Source organism: Platalea leucorodia (assembly GCF_965183815.1).
Source record: "Platalea leucorodia genome assembly, chromosome: 7".
NCBI classification, from domain to species: domain Eukaryota; kingdom Metazoa; phylum Chordata; class Aves; order Pelecaniformes; family Threskiornithidae; genus Platalea; species Platalea leucorodia.
The window spans coordinates 9,043,462-9,061,499 of NC_138829.1; the positions used below are offsets into that span (position 1 = coordinate 9,043,462).

Sequence of the window (18,038 nt, forward strand, 5' to 3'; positions counted from 1 at the left end):
ACATTTCAGCCTGTAGATGTTGAAGGTATCGGCTCTATTAACACATAACACCTTAAACATTAATATAGGCATTTTAAAAGCCTTCAGTGCAATACCGAAATGCCAACACTTCTGTCCCAGTGGCTGTGCTGGAGCAAATGGGAAGATGGTGAATATCTGGGCAAAGCCAGATACCACTGGGGACTCCCCAGGGAGAAGGCACAATATAGCTGGGAAATCTAATAGAAAATGGGATGTCCTTTCCATGGAGACTAGGAAGGACCTTCACGGTAGGACCACCATGAAGCAGAGGAGAGAAGGGAAATATGTTTATAGCATCACCTAGAGATAGGCCTTCAACAGTATACTAAACGTAGGACATGTAGAACAGGCTGTGACTGTTCTGTAACTTAGCAATTACTTGTAGTCTATGTAGAGTATCAGTGAAGACATTCCAGGTTAGTTTTCATCATCTTTAAAGCTTATTCTGTGCTTTGATACAGTATCTTTAATAAAATATTCTTACAAATCTGCTTATTATTCTCATTTAATTCCATCTTATACGTGAGTTAATAACAGTCCCGGCAACAGGGTGAAGTTCCAGTTCCCACCTGCTTCATCTGCTCCTGTGTTTTTCCCATTCACCTGCTAAGAATGACAAGAGGGAAAACTGAGCTGAGTAAAAATCAAATAATCATAGGAATGAGAAAAATAAGAGAAGTGTATAGCACTGCCATAGTTCAATTATAAAAATTCTTCACACTCTGCATTCCAGTGAATCTGAGAGATTAATTGAATGATATTGATCTCTGAGTATGAAGCATTGGTCTTTGCCTGTGTTTACAGTACACCATTTCCCTTGTTTAAGACTTACCATCATTTTCCAGCTTTACAGGTACTGCCAATTACAGTATGTTGTTTAACCCCATTCACAGCAGTTCTAGACAAAATTCTCTGTTTTCATTTATTCATCCCCTGGACCATATAGAGTATCCTTTTAATATCTTCAGATAAGACCAAGCAGAGTTCGACCTCAAGTATACTAGAAGATAAGATTAGAATTCAAAATAATCCTGGCAAGGTGCAGACATGAGCTGAAAACACGAGATGTTATTTAATAGGAACAAGCGCAAGCTGGAATCATTAGCTGGGCGAGTTTAATTTCCATTGAAAAGAATCGATGTGTTGCTTTGGATCAAATTCTGAAAATGAGTCTGCAACATGATGCTGTTGTAAATAAAGGTAAAAACTGAAATGTCTAAACTGGAGTATAGTCTGCTCCTTCAGAACTGCTAAGGCCAGAGCTAGTAACATCTCCAGTTTTGATCACGGCACTTGTAAAATAAGATACAAGTTGCATGCAGAGAATCCAGGAGAAAGCAATGAGAATGTCTAGAAGCCAAGAAAACTTCTCCTTTGAGCACAGATTGAATGATTTTAGGTCATCTTACAGAAGAGATGGAAGAGGGGAAACATGATGATCTTCATATATATAAAAGCTGGTTGCAAAGAAAAATGGAGTAACGTTTTCTCATATCCCCAATCGATAGGAATAGAAATAATTGCTGTAAATTGCAAGAAAGGAGATTTTGGACACTAAATGAGGCTGAATGACTTATTGAGGTCCTTTTCTGATCTGATTCTACGATTACTTGGAAACTATCTGCTTTAAAGTCCCTTTTTTATTACTGTCAGTAGAGCTGGCACTGGCTGCAAGAAAAGGAGCTGCAGTTATTAGGAAAGTAAAGAATCGACTGCCTAAAATGCACAGCGCACCAGTTTATCTAGTTAGCACTAGTGATACTAACCTCAGCTTTTAATCATGCCTCAGCAAACTGTCAGAAGTCTATGTAAATAAATGCGCTTTAAACCCACTTAATTATAAAATAATTATTCCTTGAAACATTAAGCATTAGTTTAATCAGTGTTGACAACTTCCATGATTTTATTGAGTCTAATCAATCTGAGGCAGCCTGTTTTCAGTTGTGAGATGGTGTAATCAGCTATTTTATTTATTTAAAAAAATTAGCTCTCCAAATTACATGGAAAATCCTAAAAGTGTAATCTGAACCTATGCTAAAGATTAAAAAGCCAGAAGGTGAATAAAGCCACCTGTGTTTTTTAAGCTCATAATTTTAAACGAGTTTTGTAATTTTAGGAGATCTGACTCATGATTTTTGAACTCCTGGTTTGGCAATACCAAATTACTGTGCCCTGTATTCTGCTGTTCTCAATATTTCCATATTACTGATCATGCATTTGCATAATTTGCTGAAAACAAGTTATACTGATTTGCAGAGCTTTATTTTGTTATTCACAAAAACAAGGAACACTTATTTAAGAATGATCATGTATTGTGGCTGCCTTTCAAATTAACAAGGAGCATCTGTGTGCGAAAAGTGGAGGTATATGAAAACAAAATAACACCAAAGAGTTACATAGTTCCCCCCACCTACACTATGATTTTTAACACAACAGCACCTTCTCAGAAGCATCTGTTGTCATTTCAGACACTGGTAGTTCTTGTCTGAATTCCAGTTACTAGACATATATTCACAAATATAAACAAGATGAAGAATTCCAGTGATGAAAATGTATTATGACAAAGTATCATTCGTTCTTAGAACAGCTGTTGCTTAGACTTTTCTGAACGGCTTGCTGTATTATAAAATAATTCATTTATCCTCACCAATACAATCTGATTTATGCAATTTTCTGGATAGTTTTACTAGGGAAATGGACACTAGGGAAATGGGTATGAGGGAAATGGATACCAGAATTTAAGGTCTAAGCTCTTCTGACCGTCAAACCTGAACAGACCGCTGCATTTCAACTTTATCATTTTAATGATCCAAATGGCTGATGTCTGACTGAACTGTAACTTGTGGTCACTCCTATTTTTATTCTGCATTGCCTTATGAAATATATGGGGAAAAGTCTTCCTTTTATCGAGATAAAGATAAGGGTTGAATGCTCAGTTCTGCTCCAGATACTGAGCTCTTGCTTCACCGAAGAAATCTAAATGTCATCTTCACTTCTGGCTGGGCGGTGTAATGGAGAATAGCCTACAGCGTATTACATAACGCTGCCAAACAGGAGACATGGGTGCGTTATCGATCTGAAACACGAATAAATGGATCAGAAAGAGGCCTGCTACTTCCAGAGGCGCCGACTTGCTGTTCTGGAAGTTACTATGAAAATATGGCTTACAGATTCGGGATGGGGGAATAACAGCGAATGTTTTGTTAAAGGAAAAATCAAACTTGGGCTGAAGTCCTCGCCATAAAGCTCACTCTTTAATTTCTGAACCAGTCTGTTTGGCTTACCTATAACATGACTGCATAGGAAGCAACATAAAAGAAAATCATGTGGCTCTTGCCATATGAGAGGATGACTGCATAGATGAGTTGGTTCACAAATTGTGCTGCAAGTCTTAGAGAACTGCTGACAAAAAGCAGGCTTGTAATAGCTCTGCTGAGAAGAGAGAGTAAGCCTAATGAGGTTTTAGAGGTTGCTCACTCTCGTTAGACTGGACTTTCTCTAAGGACATCGGTAAGAAATGAGAGGTGATGATAGCAAGAACATCACGTGAACTTCTGATTAGGAACAAAAGCTTAAAAAGCAGCTCAGACCTAGACATATTGTTGAACAAGAAGAAAACAGCACCTGCGTGCTCAGCTGGAAAAGAAATACTTCTGCAACAGGCTAAATGAAATATTTGGTAGCCTGAGTCTACAGACCTTTTGATTTTTCCTGAGACTGGCCACGAGTGTGTCATTTACCCCATTAGCATTAAAATGGTATGCTCATACATTCCTCCAAGGTTTTTTCCCCCAAGTTACTATAGCAAAACAACAATTCAAATGATGAAATAAATAGGACCGAGGGAGTACGATCAGGGTGAGCAATAATCCAGTCAATGCCAACACCTCTTTAGCAGGTTATCAGCACATCTGGGTATCAGCACAACCATATCCGGGCCATACTAGTTACTGGGCCAAGGAAACCCCAAACAAGTTTTGTCTGGAGCTGTTGTACATATTTTGTGCCTGGGCTGATAAAACATATAGCTAAAAGCTTTGGGCTAAATTAATGAAATGTCACTTCTAAATCTGATAAACCCTGTTTGATTACAGCTACACTTAAATGACATATCAAATTAATTTTGCTGCAAAGACTGCTTATTGTGCTAATCAATATTGTTGTGTTCTTTCTTGGTCCATTTGTTCTCTCCATCTCTTGTTTCTGTACATACATTTTTGAGGCAGGATCCTCTTTTTATTCTGAAATAACAGGGTCCGAGTTTGTACTGCCGCTATCGAAACAGGGTTCTCGTGCCGTACTAGTGCTCCTAAGGGACAATCCTCACAAGGACACAAATAATAAATAACATCAACTTTTCAGCTGAAACGGAATTTATAAACCAGCTCTCTTTGTATTGCTCTGGCGTTTCTCCCTGCTCCATATGATACGATCAACTGAATGAAGCAGCAGTGAATTACAGGAAGAGATAGTTCAGAGATGAATCAGTCACTGGTCTAACTACAAGAGAACCTGACACCCTTCCCATCAAAGAAATATGCGTACGGTATATACAGAGCAGCTCCTGTTGGAGGCAGGGAGAGAGCAGCTCCTGTTGGAGGTAGGGAGAGCTGACAGTTTCCATTTTTCCATATTGACTTCTTTCGGATTCCTCCAAAAGAACCCGTGTGAAAAAAGACCAGGATCTGTGGAAGAATATAATAGTTATTTAAGCATGTACAATATTTACCATCAGAAATTGAAGCTCTTCCATCTCAAAACTACATACACACATACTACACGAAAGAGGTGGAATCCTCATGTCTTGTAAAAAGGCTTTGAATAATACACTAATTGAAACAAGGATGTTTTTGAACCAGAGTTAGAGTACCTGTAATAACTGCATGAACACAAATCATGCTGGGAAAAGCTGTAACTTATTTTCTATGAGGGCTGCTACAGCATAATGCTGAAGGCTGGGGACCAAGGTAATGAAAGATGATTTAAGCATACAGTACATTTAATCCTTCTCTCACGTAACATGTAAAGTCTATGGGTAGCAGACTTCTAGCCACACTTTTAGAGCAGCTACCGACTAAGCCTCCAAGGAAAAAGGATCTCAGCGTGGTATTCTGCTCTCCTTATTAGAGCTGGAATATTTTGAAGTGTTTGTCTCAAAGTAAGGAGCAATAATTTGGAGGAACCACAGCAGATTTTCTTGTTTAATGTATTTGCATCAAAGCACTTTCCTAGCTCCGAGTTAATAGCTTCATAGCTTTTGCTAAATGTAGGCGTGACGACATTTTACATGAGCACAACAGGCAAAAATTTGGAGGCGTTTCAAGAATGGCCACCACGCAGAAACAGGCAGCAACAGGGCTCCGCAACCCCTACCTGCTCCTTCCAGCGGGGAAAGCCAAGGGCCATCCCCCGCCGCCTGAAGCCGGGGCAGGCCACCTACCGCCCCGGCAGCAGCGGCAACGGGCTCCCGCGGCTCAGGGCGGCCGGGCCGGGGGGGAGACCGCCCTCGGTGCCGCCGAGAGGGGCTGCGCGCAGGGAGGGCTGTCCGCCTGCCGAGTTCGGCCAAAATAAGGCTAAAAACCGCCTCAGCCTTTGCTCGCCGCGGGACTCTCCCGCGGCCATAGAGGGAGGGCGCGAAGCCGCTCGCGCCGCCGAGAACTTTCCTCAGGCGGGCGGCACCTCAGCCCCCGCCGCCGCTGGCCGCGGCGGGAGGGGGCGGCTGGGCGGCCGCTTCGCCCTGGCGGGACGGCGGGAGGCTGGGAGGAGCGGGCGGGGGGGGTGTGCGTGTGTGGAGGAGGGTTGAGGTTCTGCCGCCTTGCGACCAAATAAGGGTAAATTCCCCACCAGCCGGCGGCTGGCTGGGAGATGACACGCAGCGGTGGACTGAGCGCTCAGGAATTACAAACACTGCGAGCGCGGCCCCGCTCCCTCCTCACCCCCCGCGCCCCTGAAGGCCTCCGCTCGCCGGCTCCGTGCCGGGGCGGGGGGGGGGGGGGCGGGGGGGGAGCCGAGGCGGGGCGCATAGCGACCACCCGGCCCAGCCCGGCCCGCGCCCCGCCCCTCACCCGCCTGCCCCATCCCCATTGGGTAGCGCTGACGTCAATCCCTGACCATCGCCTCTAACGGCCACTGGAACTTTCTAGTCGCGTTTCGGGGCGGGGGGGCGGGGCGAGCGGGAAGCGCGGGCGGTGATTGGCCCAGGGCGGTGGCGCACGCCGCGAGCCGAGAGGGATCGAGAAAAACCAGGAAGAGGTACGGTCCGTCCGCCGTGCGGCGGGGAGGGCTGGGCTGAGGGGCGGGCGCCACGGTTCCGATTGGCCGGGAGGCAGGGGGCGGGTGCTCTTCGGCGACGGGCGGAGGCGATTGGCCAGTGGCGGCGGGCGGGCGTCTAGATTGGCCAGCAGGGTTCTGGCAGGTTCCAGAAGGCGGGGAGCCGGCTATAAAGCGGGCGGCAGCGGCGCCGTCGGGGCACATCGCGCCGCGGACGGCAGCGAGAGCGGGCGGCGGGAGAGGCGAGCGCGAGTGAGTGAGGGGCCGATCAGAGGAGACCTGTCATCATGTCTGGCAAAGGGCCGGCAATCGGCATCGACTTGGGCACCACGTACTCCTGCGTGGGTGTCTTTCAGCATGGCAAAGTGGAGATCATCGCCAACGACCAGGGCAACCGCACCACGCCCAGCTATGTGGCCTTCACCGACACAGAGCGCCTCATCGGTGACGCTGCCAAGAACCAGGTGGCTATGAACCCTACCAACACCATCTTCGATGCCAAGCGTCTCATTGGCCGCAAGTACGATGACCCCACGGTGCAGTCTGACATGAAGCACTGGCCCTTCCGTGTGGTGAACGAGGGTGGCAAGCCTAAGGTGCAGGTGGAGTACAAGGGTGAGATGAAGACCTTCTTCCCAGAGGAGATCAGCTCTATGGTCCTTACCAAGATGAAGGAGATCGCTGAGGCCTATCTGGGGTGCAAGGTGCAGAATGCTGTCATCACAGTGCCTGCTTACTTCAACGACTCCCAGCGCCAGGCCACCAAAGACGCCGGCACCATCACTGGCCTTAACGTGATGCGTATTATCAACGAGCCCACGGCAGCTGCTATAGCCTATGGCTTGGACAAGAAAGGTACGCGGGCTGGCGAGAAGAACGTGCTCATCTTTGACTTGGGAGGGGGCACTTTCGATGTGTCCATCCTTACCATTGAGGATGGCATCTTTGAGGTGAAGTCCACAGCTGGTGACACCCATCTGGGTGGCGAGGACTTTGACAACCGCATGGTGAACCATTTCGTGGAAGAATTCAAGCGTAAGCACAAGCGCGACATTGCTGGCAACAAGCGAGCAGTGAGGCGACTGCGTACGGCTTGTGAGAGGGCGAAGCGCACCCTCAGCTCTTCCACGCAAGCTAGCATTGAGATCGACTCCCTCTACGAGGGCATTGACTTCTACACCTCCATTACTCGTGCCCGCTTCGAGGAGCTGAATGCCGATCTCTTCCGTGGCACCCTGGAGCCAGTGGAGAAGGCTCTGCGTGATGCCAAGCTAGACAAGGGCCAGATCCAGGAGATCGTGCTGGTGGGTGGCTCTACTCGTATCCCCAAGATCCAAAAGCTGCTACAGGACTTCTTCAATGGCAAAGAGCTCAACAAGAGCATCAACCCCGATGAGGCTGTTGCTTACGGCGCTGCCGTGCAAGCAGCTATCCTCATGGGAGACAAGTCTGAGAACGTGCAGGATCTGCTGCTGTTGGATGTCACCCCTCTGTCCCTGGGCATCGAGACAGCTGGTGGAGTGATGACCGCTCTCATCAAGCGCAACACCACCATTCCCACCAAACAAACTCAGACCTTCACCACCTACTCGGACAACCAGAGCAGCGTCCTGGTCCAGGTATACGAGGGCGAGAGGGCTATGACGAAGGACAACAACTTGCTGGGCAAATTTGACCTAACGGGCATCCCCCCGGCGCCCCGTGGAGTCCCCCAGATCGAGGTCACTTTTGACATCGATGCCAATGGTATCCTGAACGTCAGCGCCGTGGACAAGAGCACGGGTAAGGAGAACAAGATCACCATCACCAATGACAAGGGTCGCCTTAGCAAGGATGACATTGACCGTATGGTGCAAGAAGCGGAGAAGTACAAAGCGGAGGATGAAGCTAACCGAGATCGGGTGGCAGCCAAGAACTCCCTCGAGTCCTACACTTACAACATGAAGCAGACGGTGGAGGACGATAAACTGAAGGGAAAGATCAGTGACCAGGACAAGCAGAGAGTGCTCGACAAGTGCCGGGAGGTGGTCTCTTGGCTCGATCGCAACCAGATGGCCGAGAAGGAAGAGTACGAGCACAAGCAGAAAGAGCTGGAGAAACTCTGCAACCCAATCGTCACAAAATTGTACCAGGGAGCTGGAGGGGCCGGGGCGGGCGGCTCCGGTGGCCCGACCATCGAAGAAGTAGATTAAAGAGGACTGAAGTATAGACTGGTTTATGGACAGTCACTCCATTCTTTGCTTTGTATTTTTTTTTTTTCTAACGTTTAAGGAAAACGTCCTTGCCGATAACAGAGTTTATTCTGTTGGGTGTGTATAAAGGCAGATCTGTCAGCTTGGTTTTGATAAAAGGGAAGGCACGTCCTGCTTTATAAGGTTAGTAATAGACAAGTTTTGTTAATTCAGATACAGCTGTTTGTACTCTGGATGTTTGTCTCTGTTCAAGTGTCTCTTCTAAAGTAACCACTCGACTGTTGCAGTTGACAAGTTTCAAGTTATGCATGAAAATCTTGACAGATTAAAAAAAAAATGCCAAATTCGGCTTCTGGAAATTTTGGTAATAAATAAAACATATATTTAAAGCATAAACCTATCTTCTTCCTCTCTGTGAAGGGGCAGTAGTGGGGTGGGGGGGTGAGGAAGACCTTCCTGGCGGTGTCCGCAGCGCCGGAGCTCTGCCCCACCGCCGGGTGGGTGCTGGCAGCCCGCTGAGCCGGGGCGGTTTGAGCCGAAAACGGGCAAGGCAGCTGCTGCGGCCCTGATACGGTATCGGGGCCGGGGCTCACCCGCGTGGAGCCCGGCCCGGGGAGCAGCCGGCTGCCCCCCTTCCCCTGGGGTCGCAGACCCCAAACCCTGGGGCCGGTGTGAGCGTGACCACCGTCGCAGCCGGGGAAAAGCTTCCCCGAGTGGGGGGGGAGTGTTGTTTTCGGGCAGACCTTGCTCTTCCTCCGTAACTTGTGGATTGGGCTGTGGCGCACAGCCTAGCCGCTCCGGCGGTGGAAACGCGGAGCGGCTTGTGTTCACGTCGCTGAAATAAAACAGTGTGGAAATAAGTACAACAAAAATAGTCCTGCTTGGCAGGCGGCTGGGCTTGGTAAAATAGAGACTGGTTTGTGGCCAGCTGTATAAATTGCTGAGTTATTCTTGGGTTGCTTGTATGCAAGCTGAGCTTTTGATATTTTACTGAATGTGGGGGTTTTTTTCCCCTCCTAAGATGATCAAAAGTACAGCCGCCTAGGGGACCCCGAGAGCCGGGAGTGCTGAGTAAGGAGCCGGGACGCTGAGCTTGATAGAATAAGCAAAATTTGTGGTAGTTAAACTTGTCTGGCTTTACTACAAACAGTCCCCAGAGCTCTTCATTTGTTTCAGAAAGCAAAAAAAAAAATGCGGTGTTTAGAGTCGGAGGAGCTGCGAATTAATTAGCTCTAATGGAGGAGCCTGATGACATGCACATTTTGGACTGCCTTGTCCTTTAAGGGAAAAAACCGCAGAGCGGCGCGCAGCTGAAGGAATCACCCGCCCGGTGTTTGTTTGGTCGCTGGCGAGGGAGCGGGAGCCCGGGCGTGCTGGGGAGCCAGGCAGGCGCTGCCCTGCTGCCGCGCCGGGCCGCAAGGAACTTTTAGGACCCCGATTCCTTCAGCTTGCAAGTCATGTATATACAAAAATGTATAAAAAAATATTTTGTGATGAGACGGCAGACAAAAATAAACTTGTTTAGTATTTAATATTCAGCGGAGATGTGAAGCTCCGGTTTGCGACGTTACTTTTCTTGGCTGGTTTGCCAGGGCACTGACTGCGGGTTTCTCTTCGCTGGCTACAGACAGGGGTTATAGTTGCCACAGGGGAACGCGCGGCTTGTAAAAAGCTTGTTTGATCAGCTGTTGTTGCAAATGATTCAAGACCCCTCCAAGTTCATTGAATGGTTGGTAGGTAAATGGCAGCGCCATCCATCAGCGAGACCTGAGAAGTCAATTACAGCAGCTTCAGCACCTGCTGAGCGCGTCGGTGAAATCTGGAAAGGCTGCAGTCAGGCTGGGTGCTTTTGGTGTTTACGTACACAGCATTTTCCTGGCAATCAGCCTCTTAATTTCCAGGCTGTGACGTATAGAGGACCCCTGAGAATGAGAAGATACCGTGACTTTTTAATTTTTTTTTCTAGCAACTAATAGGTAGATATGTTTATGAATAGCAGTAGATTATCTGTAAGTGAGAGTTGTTGCTGCGAACTGTAATACTTTGTCAGATACACTCTTCCTAACCGAAAGCCCACTACCATGGGACAACAATAAGGATCAGGTAGCGCCCATGTTCATTGTAAATGCAGGTTAACTATTTTTTCTATGAACTGACTGGTAATTGCCCTTGCCACATAGTTTCCTGTACTTTTCAGCCCTTGGTGTGCATTCCTCAGCCTCGCTTCCCAGTTATTAAACACAATTTTTTGTTGTTTTCCTCAAACGTCTACTGAAGTGTATTGCAGGGCTAATGTAGCAGATGATAGTTTGTCACACGCCTGCGCTGTCCTCTGTCCTTTCCCTCACCTCGGCCGCTGCTGCCCTGTGCCCGTTTCAGCAGTGGGGCAGGCAGGGAGTAACAGAGACCACAGATGTCAAGAACCCACCCAGAGGGTAAAATACCCCAGAGGCTGAGGACACGAACAGGTTAACTGTGTTTCTTTTTTCCTAGGAAAGGCCTATTTTTTATTATGGACACACCTAGATGGTGTGGGACACGTAAAGGACAAGAAGCTTCTGCTGACTTATGTGATTGGAAAAAGATTTGAAGTCTCGAGGCACAAAGTAGCCTTTCAAATATGTGAACAACCCCCCAAAATGCAAGAGGCAGAAAACCTGAAGGGCTCGGAGCTAGATTCCTTGCATTCATTCGCTTAGTTTATAAAACAAAGAATAACTTCAGGTTGATTTTCAGTGTGTTGTACTTACTGTAGAGCAAAACTCTGATCCTGTTTAAGTTAGTGGAAGCTTCCCACTGACTCCAGTGGGTCTACATGTTTTTCCCCAGTTTCTTAAAGAAGTTAAGTAAATGTCAGAGGGGAAAATGCTGTTCCTCCTTTGCAAATAGGTGTATTTAGTGTGTACATGTGGTTCTGGGGAGTAGGTGCACGTTTCAAATGAATTTGGCAAAGCTAGGAAAATAATCTTGTCTAAAATCTGCAGGTTCATTGCTTCCACGCTCAGCATCTCTCCTCCTTTGTACTGTCCTGACTCACAGGGGAAGCCACCTCCGCCTGTCAAAATCATGGGCCTGGGTTTCTGCGCTTTGCTTATTCTTAAACAGGGCTCTGTGAAAGACCAAGCCCATAGGAAGGATATCAAGTGGTTACAACTTCGCAGCACTTGTGTAACTACAGCATTAACTTTTCATGGCTCCTTGTATTTGCTGATCCAGTTTATATGGATGATAATATTTTATATAGAGGAACACCCGTAGCATTAATACTGGAGAATTTAATCACCCAAATTAAAACCCTGAAGTGCCTTAGCACCTCCCTCACGGTACAGCCAGGTGCATAGCAATGCAAAGCAGCCACTCCTGCGTGCAGTGCAGGTCGCCTCCAATTCCCCACCGTCACTTTGCAGGGGAGAGCCTAAAAAAGACAAAGCTGAAAGCATTACTAAAATAACATGCCATGTGAGAGCCCTCGGAGGGAGCTGAGGACGAGAGAGCTGTCTGAGGGCAACCCACTCAGGAGCTGGAAAGCTGAGACGTGCTTGGACAGGCTGCGTCCACCCAGCCGGCCGGGTGAGTCAGCCCCGTGCCCTGCCGCCTCCGGAGCGTCTGTTTGAAGTTCTGCACAGAGGACTTAGCAGACAGGCTGCAGCCCTGCTCATCCCCTTGTGATACCATCTTAAAGAGAGGAATGAATATATCCTGGCAGCCTGCCTTTCATCTCTCGGGAGACACTGCGTAGAGCCCTGCAGGCTGGGCAGCCTTTCTCTTGGGAGCTGCCTGTCATTTATTTGAAAGGTTCACTCCTTGATGGTTTGGGGCACTGTGGGGCGCAGCCAAGGGGAGACGACTCTGAAGGAGATGTGGCATCTCAGGACTGCACCATAAACTTTGTCTTCCCCGTTGCGAGCCACTCTCACAGATACATAGGAGGAACAGGAAGAAAAGGGAAAAACATTCAGGGAATTCACACTTCCAGTCTTGGCACTTACGTTAAATGCAAGGCATCATGTTGAAAAGCATGCACTTACACCCAGCCTGCATGCTTAATTTTAAAGTTCCTTTTTTTCAGTCTTGGCAGTGCATTGCAATGTAACAGCATTTCAAGCTCTACTTATTAAAAGGTGTTCATGTTTCTCCTCCTTTGCCCTGTGCCTGGCATGAGTTTCCCTTACTGTGTCCCTTTAGAAAGTGCACGGTGGTCTAATCTCTGCCTACATCAGGGACACTGTACCTTGGCACATGGGAGTCCTGTGATATTAAACCAGCAAAGCATGTGGATGCTCTTACAGCAGCAAAATTATGTCTATAGCTGTTCATCACAGGAAAGTTATCACCCCTCCCTGCCCTGCAGCGAAACAAGTTATGCTAGTAAAGCTTCTTTAGCACACCTATGTGGGTCAGGTATCACATCTCTCCGCCACTCTCATCCTCATATTTATGCAGGCAGAAGCCTATAGCGTAGACCTGCCTTTAGAGTAGATTTTGCTTGCAGCAGCGTGGTGATTATACAGTTGGGCAGGCCAGCATTTCCAGATGCAACAACATATTTCACTTCCACATATGAAACAGCAGTATTAAAAACCCCTGATCCACCCTTGCATGACCCATTTCCCTTTACTCTCTCCTGCATCAGTAGGGTGGAGACACAGACAAGCTGGTTCCTCTTGTCATCCCAATAACAGCACCAGCCAGGAATTTTAGAGAGGGGATGAATTTCCCTCTAAGAGCCCACGCTTTTTTGGTAGTCTTTCTTTTAAGGAAAATTGAGAGCAGTATAGGACATTTTTGTTCCTTTTCCATTGACAAAGGTACTCTCTCCCACCATTCAGGAATTGGTATTTGTGTGTTGGCTGGTACACAAGTTGACGGATCACTGTTGCATCCTCCACCAAGAAGCGTGAGGTCATTCTTGCTCATGCTTAGGTAGCACTTAGCAGCACCTCTACCCTATCTATTGGAGCAGTTCAAAATGCCACTGCTGCAAATGATTGCGGTTAAAAATCTATTTTGAGTTGAATTAAGGAGACAAGAACACTTCCAGAAGTGCTAATGCTACGTATTTCAGCAAGACTCTATAGAAAACCCATGGGTTTAGGAGTCTTGGTTGCCTTGCTATTCACTGACAAGCATCATGAAATATTTTCTAACTATCAATCCCTCTAAGAGCTGTAGCACAGCTGAACTGACAGTCTAGCAATCACACGTCACCACTGAAAGCAGCATTTCTTTTTGCCAGGCTGTGTCTAAAAACATAAACATATTTCTTTCAAAACCACGTTTATTTCTCATTTGGCAGACTCCTTTTTTTCCTGCTGCAGACCTCATTCACAACATGTTCGCAAATGTACTAACGCAGCCTGGGTAAAGACAACTGATGCTAGCAAGTCCTTAGTCCTATCCCAGGCGCTACAGGTGGAAGATGATAACTAAACTAAAACTTCTAAGCTAAAAAATCTCCGTAATAAACTAAAACCTAAAAATAAAGTTCTCTGCAATAATTACCTTCAAAGCTCACAGAATTGAACAGAGAAGATCTTGTCTATGGTACATCTATATTAAATTTTCAGTTTTTTTCCCCCTAATTCTATAGCAGGGAGATGGTTATTATATCCTACAGAAGAACTAGAAGCTAGGCTATGACTTTTTTTTTGAGCTCCATAGACTTCTGAGCATCTCAGATACAGAATCAAAATCATATTTTTGAAAATACCTATTGAGTATGAGGTACATTTAAATACTTCTTCCTTTCTGTTAGAGGCATGTTAATAACAAAAGGTTGATTGTTAGGAGCACAAGGCAAATGCCTAGCTGCATGAAAATAGCTGACAACTGCTAATGTTCAATAATCTCATCTGATAAAACCACGCAGAGGGAGTAACTGCATGAGGATTTCAGTGAAAGAATGCGCAGCTGGTTTTTCTGGCTTGCCAAAAGCAGCCTGCGCTCCTGTAAGCAGTGCTAGGCAATCATTGCCTCCCGATTTCCCTTAGACCTTCGGTCTGGACTCAGTAGCTAAAAATGCCTTTGCCTATTAAACATTTCTAGCCAGTTTGCCTCTCTGGATGCAGTTGCCACTGACCGCGGCAGGTAGCCAGGCCACAGGGCTCTGAATCTGGGGCAAGGCTGGTGCTGGTGTCCCAGGAAGATGAGGACGTGAGGTGGACACGGTAGCTCCCCAGAAGTTGCAGTGCAGCTATCTAACTGCCCTTTGCTTTGGATCATCCGAGGGATGGGACTGAAACGCAGCAGTGTTAACCTATGAAAACAGTGGAAATTGCTGAAAACAAAGAATTAGGAGCTTCAATTTTGCACAAATCTGAAGTGAAAAACTACATCAGTGCTCATAGTATTATGCCTAAGGACATTATTTATTCCATTCATATAGCATGATCCTGTTCTTAATGAGCAGGCAGAAGTACTTGGCAGGTAAATGGCATAGTCATGGACTAAGTATTAGCTACTGTGAAATTGAATTCTGTACTTGTGTGTCTAATACAAACAGTAGTGTGCGCGCACGGAGTCTAATATTCCCAGAGAAACCAGGGCTGACATTTAGCTGCCCCTGGGAAGAGAGGAGGAAATGAATACGGTGGGTATGGAAGACAGAGACTTGACACAACAAGGAGAAACAAGAGGCAGAAAAGAGGTGGATAACTGGGTGGTGAGTCAGTGATATTTTTGTTGAGTTTGTGCATGTGTTTATTTTCTGGGTGTGATACCCAAATTAAACATTAGATATACCTAAAGAATGGATACATATGCGTACTGTTGAGTGTTCTCAGCTACTGGGAGGCACATGGACACACAAACACCACAAGAAACAACATTAAAAGAAGCCTATTAAGGCCACAAGGTCACTTGTTCGGAATTATGACCATCAGAGCAAGCCTATTTCTTCTTTCTTTGTGCTTATGCATCATAACCCAGTTTTTGATTACACAGTAACAGGTTTTTTAAATTTTTTTTTCTTCTGTAGGGCACCTGCCTCAGTCAGCGCACACAATGGGCAGCGTACACTCTAAGAAAGTAATATTTCCCAGTTCAATATACACCTTTACTGTGTGCTGTCCAGCTCCAGCTCTAGAGAAGAATTATCCCTTAGGATGTTGCCTGTGGATCTCATCACCGTCGCATCTTGAGTGCTTCGCAACATTAAACATTTAGTTTTTACCCCTGAGATGCGTATAATTCCCACAGAGAGAAGGTGATAAAACAGAACACCAAAAGCCGAACGCCATCTGTCTATTATTATGGGGTCTTTGACTGGAAATGCCAAGGGACTGCTTTTTCAGGCAGATTAGTATTATACACTTCTTGGACTGTTCAAAGGAGGGTTGCTGTTGGCTTCGGTCACAGCTGTGGGTACCCAGTCCTGCATTTCAGACTGCCATGAAGCCAGGCCGTTTGCTCAGAGAGAAAAGAGCATGCAAATAATGGTCATGAGGGTTAAATGCGGGTTGGAGTGATTTGCCTGGCATTCTGTGACTGAAGCCCATATGGAAATCAGTTTCCCACGTAGCCTTCAACTGCTTCAACCATTACGCTTTAATTTCACTTCTTGTAATCTTCTGGCTCACTCATAGCTTCCAACTCCTGCAACAGCTGAAGCAGGGATCCAACAGACACTAATCTCCTTTGCTGTACAATGCCAGGCTTTTAATTTTTTTTTTTTTCCAGACTGATACCCATTTGGGCCATCAGCACGGGTGGGATGTTTGGTGCTCACCTCTGCACCCTTAGCTCATGAAATACCTGGGCTGAACTGATCTCCTCCAGCAAGCACTTGGTTAGGGGTAGTACAGTGCTGCATCTGAGCATCCCAAGTCTCCTGCTCTGGTAACTCAGTCAGTCTCGGGGTTCCCCCTAACACTGTTGTCTCTCCTGGCCCCTGTGCTTGGCCAGAGCCAATTCTGTCCCACTCTCCACAAATCCCTTCCAGATTTTCTTCATTTTCCCATAGTTATCTGTCTGCTGTACTGATTCCCAGGCCTTCCCTGCCTGCCTAGCCAGCTCTGTCTTTAGCTTTCAGTCCCAGTCTTTACATTCACAGTCCTTCTCCCTGTAGGTAGTTCTGACTCTTAGTTTCTCCCCATCTTTCATCTGGGCTTTTTGTGCCAATTTGCTCCTAACTTTAGTACAGCCGAAGGCCTGTCTCCCCTGCCTCCTGCACCATGAACGCTAACACAGGTGGCCCTGACTATCTGCAACATGTCCTTTACTTTTCCCAGTTCTTTTGGCACGACTTTTACTGGAGCCAAGATGGGCCAATGGTCTCCTGAGGCTGATGACAGCCCTGCGCTATAAAAATGAGTCGATGAGCCATCAGTTCCATACCTCTTACTTTCCCCTGATGGGGAGCCTATTTCTATAGTGCTGCCTGGCTCCCATGGGTGAGATTTGAGGTTGTTCCCAAACCTGCTTCTCTCATCCTCTTAAATACGTAACTTGGCTGCCAAGTCATGGACATGTACTTGGCAGCCGGCAATAGCAACTGGAAACACAACGTACACAATATGATTGTCAAAAAAAAAAAAAAAAAAAAAAAAAAAAAGAGATGGTTGTAGAGAACTGAGCCAGAGCTGAATTTTCAGGCTGATTTGAGATTCTTGCTTAGCTATCCACGGAGTGATTGTGCTTGCATGGCTAAACCTTTACAGAGTACATACAGGAGAAAAGATGCAGTGTGTGGAAGGCTATGGAAATGGGGGGAAGTTAGGGACAGGTTGTTTTATGGAAGTTTTCTTTCCCCACATTGTATTGTCCATGTGTTCTTCCATGTGGTCATGGACATCTCAGTGCTGCTTTCAGGGGTATTTTCCCTAGTTAGAAACTAGTGCAAAAATGAATGATGCCATCTTTAAAAGCTGAAAGCATAGGAAATGTTCCTTTTGTCTTACTGAACTGACGGGTCTGAAAGTCTTAGGTCAGGTATTTTCATCTCTTCAAAGTACATACTGGCCTAGCGCAGCTGTACCAGCAAAATTTTCCTAGATTGTGGCTGGTTTTCACCTTATAGCTGACCTGATCTATCCAGAGGTGTGGTGCTCCCCATCCCCTTATCTTTATCTGCATCTCTGCTGGCCCTTCTCTGACTCCACCATGAACTTATGTAAAATACTAACTCAACAGAAAGCTCCTGATTTATTTTTGCTAGATTACTATTTTTGACAGTTTAGGGAGCCGCCTTGCCGTGGGGACAGAGAAGATAAAGAATCAACACAAAGATGAATGATGGGAAAAGTTTGATGGGAGCAAGAATGCCTCTTCCATCAACAACTGGCTATTAGGCTGGCTTAGCTGTAACGCAAAACCTCACCCTTCATGGAGACTTGACTTCTATTGGCAAAAAGTGCCAATGTCAATATAACTTGTACCAATTTTGGGTGCGATCTAAGCAGTACCAGTTATACACAACACTGTTCCACTGTGAATGATAGTATGAAAGATTTTCTGCTTGCAAAAGCAATGCTTCACAATATCCCAAAGATCAAAACCCCTCCCTCAAAATCATGCCCTTAAGCAACCTGCCTTAACGTACGGGAATTATTTCCAGGG

The 18,038-nt window shown here is 46.4% G+C and overlaps 1 protein-coding gene across 1 annotated transcript; it reads left to right on the forward strand.

Moving 5' to 3' along the window:
* Positions 1 to 6,442: 6,442 nt before the first annotated feature.
* Positions 6,443 to 8,879, forward strand: HSPA2 (heat shock protein family A (Hsp70) member 2). Its single transcript, XM_082316695.1, has one exon. The coding sequence runs from the start codon at positions 6,579 to 6,581 to the stop codon at positions 8,481 to 8,483; it is 1,905 nt and encodes a 634-aa protein (XP_082172821.1). The 5' UTR covers positions 6,443 to 6,578; the 3' UTR covers positions 8,484 to 8,879.
* Positions 8,880 to 18,038: the final 9,159 nt, after the last annotated feature.